An 8,544-nucleotide genomic window follows, 5' to 3' on the forward strand; every position below is an offset into this window, starting at 1 on the left:
TGCATTAAAATCAAGTTTAGGGGTCTATTTGAATCATTTTACAAAACATAGGATCCAAACAGATAATAAGACAAAATACAGAATCTAAAAATGTATAAATCCAATAAAGTAAGATAAATAAATAATATTTTTTTACAGAAATTAAATAATAATATGATTAATCCTGTTCTAAAAAGAGTAATGATAATTAACGGTGGAAATTTTATTTTAAAAAAAAAAAACGGTGGAAATAGATTATTTTAAACATTATTTTGTATAAAGAAAATAATCACATTCAACCTATTGACATTCAAACGTTTTATAATGCTTACACGTGTTGAATAAGGTTTTTTTTTAATATATAAATTAAGTTGAATGACCTACCTCAATAAAAAAAAATGAACATATATCATTTTCAAAAGTGAATTATGTATAAATAATCATTTGCAAAATATCAAAAAAATAGTTGTTGTAATAATATAGTATTATAGTTAACATTTTTGTGAAGCTAGAAAATAAATAATTTAAAATGAAAATATAATAGGGAAAAAAAGAACGTTAGAATCAAGTCAATTAACGAATTTTTTTTCCATATTATTATTTTTTTTATCAATTAATTCAAAATCCGAAAATAATAATAAAAGAAGATAAATATATTTTTTCTTGGAATATTAAATAGAAAAGAAACTAAATTTATAACTCCGAACATTCAAAACACAACACACAAATGTATGTCTTCCTCTGTTTTCACTCAAAGCTAAGATAAGGTCAAGAGGAGGAAGAAGATCTATTCGCCATCAATCTCTTTCTCAGCTCCGATCCTTTTTCCTTCTTTGATTCTCGATAAACCGATCTGCTTCAGCTGGTATATATATATTTTTTCATTTTTTTAAATATATTATTATTATTATTATTACTGCCGTTGTTGTTGATTTTGTAGTTATGGATGATCGGTTTGTTTATATGTTCTCTCCTATATTTTATGTTCTGTTCGATGATCGGAGAGATTGTTTGGCTGCTGAGAAATCAATGTGCTGTCGATTTTAAAGATGTTTTTTTTTTTTTTTGTGGTTGATGAAATGGGTTCTTTTGCCGTGGATGATTGTTTTGAATATGCTTGTTGTATTTTATTTTGGTGATGTTCATGTTGTGGCACTAAGTCGATCATTTGTTTTTTTGAATCCGATATCTGATTAATGTATTGAAACAATGTATACATTGTAGATGGATTTTATTTTTTCTAAAATTATATATTTTTTTCACTTTTGTTTTTGTGTTTGGGAGATTGCTTTTTTTCCAGTAAGCTTGTTTTCTTTTCTTAATAGCTATAAATAGGAAAGGAAAAGGATCATCTTGATCTTTTTCTTAATAGCTATAAATGTATACTTTGGTATTTTATAGGGCTTTCTATGTGTAGAATTGTTTGTGCTATGTGAACAAGCTGGTTTTTTTATTGAGCTTTTTATTTATTTATTTAGGTATTTTGAGTTGCAGAACATTTTGAGGAATTTGGGATGTTTTAAGTGGGATGTGATTTGCATGGGTTGAGGATGCCAGAGTTGCAAAGTGGAGTGCGGAGATCGAAACGTCTTGGTGATCTTCAGCCTTCCCCGCAACAAATAGATCAGGCTGAAAATTGGGAACTGCCTGCTCAGAATAAAACCAGGAGAGTTGGAGGTGGAAGAGGAAGAGGTGGTAAGGCTGTTGCAAAAGGGCAGTCACCAGCAATACTGACAAAACAGACTACAGGTGGACGAGGCCGTGGAACTAAGTTGATTGGCTTAGACCCAAAACCTTGTGTGGTTGTTCCTAAAGCAGCTGCTTTAGTGGCTGTCAGACCGGCTTACAATTGTCTGGATGTTGTAGCAGACAAAGATATTGCAATAGAGGGTGGTAAAAGTGCTGACAAAGTAATGGGAGTTGAAGAAGAACCAAGCACAACTCCTGTCCCGGATAGGGTACTGACTGGTTGCTTAATTCTATATTAAACTAATTGTGCTTCTAAAATGATATAGATGGCATTATTTGTGATACTATTTTAGTGACAAGATGAGTAGGACTTTCTAACTTAACACTACATTTCAACTCCACTTATCCATTCAAATGCACTAGATTGGACATATTAGACACATTCCCATTTTAAATTTACTTTAAAAAAAAGTAACAAAATTGGTAGGACTGAACAATTGCCGTGAAGTTACTCCTATCTGACTACTATTATGACAAAATTATTGTTTTATTGACTTGTCATTCCATCTAAGTGCACATTCAACACAAATTGGACTATTTTAGATGTAGTTTGATGCATATCAATTTCAAATGAACTAAACTTCCATTGTTCACACCAAAATGCATGTTACAAAACCAATATTTCTGTTGTGGGTTGCAGGTACAAGTGGGAAATTCTCCTGTATATAAGACAGAAAGGAAGTTGGGAAAGGGTGGGTTTGGTCAAGTCTACGTTGGCAGAAGGGTTAGTGGTGGCAGTGGTAGAACAGGCGCCGATGCAATTGAGGTATGAATGTAGATGGTAATCTTGTTTTCAATGTTTCGGGTAGCTAATTAAAAGATGTCTGAAGTTTATAGTTCTTCGTAGGCGGCCTTGAAGTTTGAGCACCGAAATAGTAAGGGATGCAATTATGGGCCCCCTTATGAATGGCAAGTGTACAAGTAAGTATTGAATTATTGTTGTCTACTTTCATATCAAATATGATAGTTCTCTGATTGTGGTAAACATATTATCTAATTCTTTTTCTTTTTCATTCTTTAAGTACTCTTAATGGATGTTACGGAATTCCATGGGTTCACTACAAGGGTCGCCAAGGAGATTTCTACATTCTGGTGAGGTTTGGTATTGCTACACATGATTAGGATGTATTTGGAACTATATAATTTGTGTAATAAAAAGGATACTCTGCATATGTCAGGTCATGGATATGCTTGGACCCAGTCTTTGGGATGTTTGGAATTCTCTCGGACAGTCGTAAGATACTAAGATCTCTCTATTCTTTCTCATGCGAATTCATAGATTGCCTAGTATTTTATCATAATCACACAAAATTATGTGTTTTGTGTGCATATCAAAGAATAGTTCAACAGTAATATTTGACCTAAACTTGATCATATCTAAAACAGGATGTCACCAAATATGGCGGCTTGCATTGCTGTGGAAGCAATATCAATTCTTGAGAAGCTTCACATGAAAGGGTAAGTTCCTCAGAAATTCACATTTTCAATATGTTTCTAGCAACCCTCCCAATGTTACATCCTTCCAACGAATGCATTGTTGATTATTTCAAATTTTCTAATTGTGAATAAGGTTTGTGCATGGAGATGTAAAGCCTGAGAATTTTTTACTTGGTCAACCTGGAACAGTCGATGAAAAGAAGCTATATCTTGTTGATCTTGGATTGGGTATTGTTCCTTTTGCGAGTTCTTATCTTTTTAACCATGTCATTTTGTTGAAATTTCTAGGAAAACAAAATAGATGGTTTTGTTTTATCTGCAAGCTCATGGCTTAAAACTATTATTATTGTAATGTATTCTCTTTCAGCATCTAGATGGAAAGATGCATCATCTGGTCAACATGTTGAATATGATCAGAGGCCTGACATATTCAGGTGTGTATAATTAATACTTATGAGTTATTATAATTTTATATTTGCAACAAGCCTTCTCGTGCTCAACTTCTCCATTATCATGCTCTTGACAGGGGAACGATAAGATATGCAAGTGTGCATGCACATTTAGGTCGAACTGGTAGTCGACGGGATGATCTTGAGTCATTGGCATACACATTAGTATTTCTCATAAAAGGAAGGTTACCCTGGCAGGGTTATCAGGTGAACTGTTGTTTTTCTAAACGTGCTTAAAACTTCTGACATATGGTTCCCCTCTTCTTAACATTGCTCTAAATCTGCAGGGCGATAACAAAAGTTTTATGGTATGTAAGAAAAAGATGGCCATTTCCCCCGAGTTGATGTGCTGCTTTTGTCCAGCACCATTCAAGCAGTTTCTCGAAGCTGTTACAAATATGAAGTTTGATGAAGAGCCAAACTATCCTAAGCTGATATCTTTTTTTGATAGTCTGATAGAACCAATAGTACCATTAAGACCCATTAGAATAGATGGAGCTCTCAAGGTAATTGAAATATATTTAATCTCTCTATTGGTTTTATGTTCTTAAAACTTATCTTTATTAGTCTTTTTATTCATAGGTGGGGCAAAAACGGGGAAGAATTCCTATTAATCTAGAAGAAGAAGAGCAACCAAAGAAGAAAGTACGGTTAGGTAGTCCAGCTACCCAGTGGATTTCAGTATATAATGCTAAGCGGCCAATGAAACAAAGGTGATTACTGATTGTAATAAAAAATATCTTTTGAAAGATAGGATTAGCATTGCAATTTTTACTTTTCCTCCTGTGCTACAAGTCATTCATAATTGTTCTTTTATATCTATGTTCTTTGAGCAATGTAAGAGTGATCTCAATTTAGTTTTCATGAATGAAGTTTGAGTGACTTTTTATCTCGTGACTCTTTAACTAAAATCACCTTTACCTAAGGCCTTTGTTCTGATCATGTTCCCTTTAAAATTATAATTAAACTAAATGTGTTGATTTATTTGTAAAACTTTCTATTCTGTGGCATGTCAGGTGGAAAATGAATTTGTGATAGACCACCAGTTACGTATGTGTACACGAGAAGGAATAGGAGGGCTTAAGGTAGGCTAGCAGCAGCTGATAGTTTTGGGGGAATCGGTTAGGAGTTAGTTTTATGAGTTGAGTTTGGCTGTGCGGGGGAGGTACACGTTAGTACCAGTGAGGATAGGGATATAAGGGAGTGTTTTGGCTGTAAGAGGTGTGAAGAAAGTAGTAGGGTGTAACCCGTTGGGGAGAGGCTAGGCTCTCGAATCCCTAGTGATCAACACAACATTCTGAGCATTTTCATTCATTCTTTCTGTTATTTCTCTACCGCATTGCTATTTGGTTAGTTTAACAGCTATAGTCTATCAATTTGCATAACCAACTTTACTGTTTACAGATGCTCATTGCATATATTTCACATCTCATTAAAATAAAAATAAATCAATAAAAACTTGCATTGCACATTGGTGAGTTGAAACTAGACTTGTACACAAACAGAATGAGAGTTATATTGCTAAAATTAATTTTGGGTGTTATGTCTGTGAAGTACTAGGTTTGTTTATATCCTGATATTTTGTGTTTGCTGGTTATTTAACTCTAAATGTTTAACATATTCTGGAAGGCCCTAAAAATGACACGTCCAGTTTTTCTCCTTTAGCAATGTTCCTGTGAAATATATGTTTGGGGAAACACAGCTCTTGTTACATGAGATGCATTTTCATCAACATGTAGTAAACCTCTTCTTGGACTTGTAGGTATCACTATAATGTAGCAGACGTGAGGCTTCATCAACATGTAGATAAGGGAAATGAAGATGGATTATTTATCAGTGCCGTGGCCTCAGCTGGAAACCTTTGGGCTCTAATTATGGATGCTGGCACTGGTTTTTCTTCACAGGTTTATGAGCTGTCAACATTTTTCTTGCATAAGGTATTGTAAAGAGGACCGACTACTATGATGTTCTGTCATTATTTTATCTAGTTGCCAGGCTTTTAATTGTGTGTTGCTCATTTTATTTCTTCTCAGGACTGGATCATGGAACAATGGGAAAAGAATTACTACATCAGTTCAATAGCTGGTGCAGCTAATGGTAGCTCTTTAGTTGTAATGTCCAAAGGTAACACTAATCTCTTTGGTTGCATATGAATCAATATTAAGTTCAAGTAAAAATGCCCTCCAATGATTGTAGAATAGTATGCTTGCACATATATCTATAACTTTGTGGTTCAAGTTGCCTGAATCCCAATTTAATATTTTTATAAAGTTTGTATTAATAATGATCTCTCAAAATATAATTTTCTTGATACCCAAGAGGGGTAGCTTAAAATGGTCAAACATGTGGTTCAAGTCCCTCCTGGGTACCTACATAACAATAGCTTTAGTTTCTTGGTCCCCAAATATTGTAGGGCAGCTTGGTTTCAAATATAATTTTCTTGATCGGCATGTGCTTTATTATCTATGAAAATGGGCATTCACATGAAAATATATATTTTATATATATATATAAAGAATTTTCTTAGGTAGGGCCACCACTTCTGTAGGGACGTTTTCTATTTTCGGCATTTGGAGAAATTATAACTCAATTTTTTGCATGATGACGTACATTATAGTTATAACAGGCTTCCTTCCAATTTTGAAAAATTCTGAATAATTTACCTTACTGAATTCAGAGTGCCTGATTTTTTTTATACGAGTTGAAAACAAACTATTTGAACTCTGATTTCGGTACCGTAAATTATTCACAATTTCCTGAAAATTGGCGGGATGCTTACTATAACTATCATGTATGCTATAAAAAAATTAGAATTAGGCTATAATTTCTCAAAGTACCAAAAATAGAAAATGCCCCTAAGTAATACCCGTACTTAAGAAGCTCCCAAAACAATTTGGGTGCACAAAACAATTTACATAGTGAAATACCCAAAGCAGCTGACAAGCATATCAATTTAAACATTGTCACATATTTCTAACTAGCGCCATAGTAGAGCCAGACATACAATATCTTCCACACTTGCAAAGAGAAACAAGTTTCACTGTAGAGTCTGCTCTCCAAGAGGAAAATCTTTTCAATGTTCAATATGGAACGGGGAAATGCCTATAAAAATTAATAATCTTGGAGTTTCTGTGATTTCTGGCTATATGAGCTTTTCATTTACCTTTAGAAGTTAGTGCTTACCCATATCTATCTGGCTTTGAATGTTGGAGTTAGAAGTTAGTGCTTCCCCATATCTCCTTACTGTCAAACACAAAGTGCTCCAGTATATAGAACAGGTTATATCAGTTGTAAGTGTCCCCAAAAGTGATTTGTATTCAAAATATTAAATACTGGTCATCAGAATGTGTTTGTTGGTGTAAATGTGCTAACTTATCTAAATAGAGGATTCAGGCTAGCTTAATCAGAGTTGATGATTATTCTATGGCAATCCCACTATAGAAGCAGTACTTGTCAACATACTTATGATTGTGATCATTGCTCTTACCAAACTCAACATAGTGATGATATTATGGAAAATAAAATAATTTAATCATACGAAAGGATCAGGCTCAAAGAGAGTCAAGATGAAAAGTGGATTATTATTGTATGCTTGAGTAAGGAAATGAACTTTACATTGCATAAATTTGTACCGAGAACTGATCTTGTTTATCGGTTCTGTATGATGCATATTTTTTTTTTTAAATTCAATGCTTATTCTTAATGGTGCACAATTTCAGGCACCCCTTACACCCAGCAATCTTACAAAGTAAGTGAATCTTTTCCATACAAGTGGATAAATAAGAAGTGGAAAGAAGGTTTCCATGTCACATCCATGACAACTGCTGGCAACCGCTGGGGATTGGTCATGTCCAGGAATGCTGGATTTTCTGATCAGGTAGGACCTACTATAATCAGCTCTCTGACTCACTAGAAATATTATATAGAGAATGCTGCATACTCCTTAACCTATGCTTTTCTTTCTCAAAAAATAATTTCATTTTCATTTCGAACTACTAGGTTGTGGAGCTCGACTTTTTGTACCCAAGTGAAGGTATACACAGGCGATGGGAAAATGGTTACAGGATAACATCTATGGCTGCCACTGCTGACCAAGCAGCCTTCATTTTGAGCATACCGAAACGTAAATTAATGGATGAAACTCAAGAAACTCTGCGTACCTCTGCCTTTCCAAGCAGCCATGTCAAGGTAAGAAAAACTTTCAAATTGCTGCACATGGACGCCAGAAGTTTTCTTCTACTTAGACGTGGAACATAAGCATCATCATGGACTTTAAAATGTTTTCTTTGTGCAGGAAAAATGGGCGAAGAATCTCTACATTGCGTCGATTTGTTACGGGCGAACAGTTTGCTAGTCGGCCGAGGAGTGTAACATTAAGATTGATAGCCAAAATATTTGAACCAAATTTTGAAAGCAATTATTTGGGAAGAAGAAAAGGTAAAATCTTACTTGCAAATGAGAGGAATGGCCACTCACATGATATGAAATATAGCAATGTAAAAATGAACAAGAGAATTGGAATTGGAATTAGAAGCCTTTGAACCAAGCTGAGTTCAGTAAGTGACCTGGGGATTTCAACCAACGTGTGCTTTTTAACTTATTATTACCAAAAAAAGAAAAAAACAATTCTTTATCTTGTTCCATCCAGCAAAGGAGCCCTTTTGATTTTAGACTCTGCTAGACCACAAAGTGCAACTGTTGAGAAAAAAAAATTAAAAAATGCATATGAATTTTTAAAAACAATAGCAATTAAGTCATTTTTTTTAGTTTATTTTCTTAATAAAAATCTTAGTTTTTATTGATAATTTTGACATTTCCTTTTTAAATATTATAAGCTTCTAGATATTTTTACAGTATTGTATAGGAATTTTTTTAAATCATCAAAAACTAATAATTTGTAAAAAATAAACAATAAAGACTTAATTGCTAT

At 33.8% G+C, this 8,544-nt stretch overlaps 1 protein-coding gene across 2 annotated transcripts; it reads left to right on the plus strand.

Annotated features, from left to right (window-relative positions):
- Positions 1 to 672: 672 nt before the first annotated feature.
- Positions 673 to 8,247, plus strand: LOC133824567 (casein kinase 1-like protein HD16). Of its 2 annotated transcripts, none has more exons than XM_062257488.1 (17): positions 673 to 844; positions 1,458 to 1,937; positions 2,369 to 2,494; positions 2,576 to 2,649; positions 2,751 to 2,820; positions 2,907 to 2,962; positions 3,115 to 3,186; positions 3,299 to 3,393; positions 3,533 to 3,599; positions 3,692 to 3,821; positions 3,902 to 4,120; positions 4,197 to 4,327; positions 5,377 to 5,551; positions 5,648 to 5,738; positions 7,334 to 7,491; positions 7,614 to 7,802; positions 7,909 to 8,247. In XM_062257488.1, exons 2-17 carry the CDS (start codon positions 1,530 to 1,532, stop codon positions 7,966 to 7,968), a joined length of 2,121 nt encoding a protein of 706 aa, XP_062113472.1. In that variant the 5' UTR covers positions 673 to 844; positions 1,458 to 1,529; the 3' UTR covers positions 7,969 to 8,247. The 2 variants fall into 2 exon arrangements, with proteins under 2 accessions (XP_062113472.1, XP_062113471.1); XM_062257487.1 differs by having other exon boundaries at positions 676 to 844; positions 1,474 to 1,937.
- Positions 8,248 to 8,544: the final 297 nt, after the last annotated feature.

Source organism: Humulus lupulus, chromosome 3 (genome assembly GCF_963169125.1).
Source record: "Humulus lupulus chromosome 3, drHumLupu1.1, whole genome shotgun sequence".
In the NCBI taxonomy this organism is placed as follows: domain Eukaryota; kingdom Viridiplantae; phylum Streptophyta; class Magnoliopsida; order Rosales; family Cannabaceae; genus Humulus; species Humulus lupulus.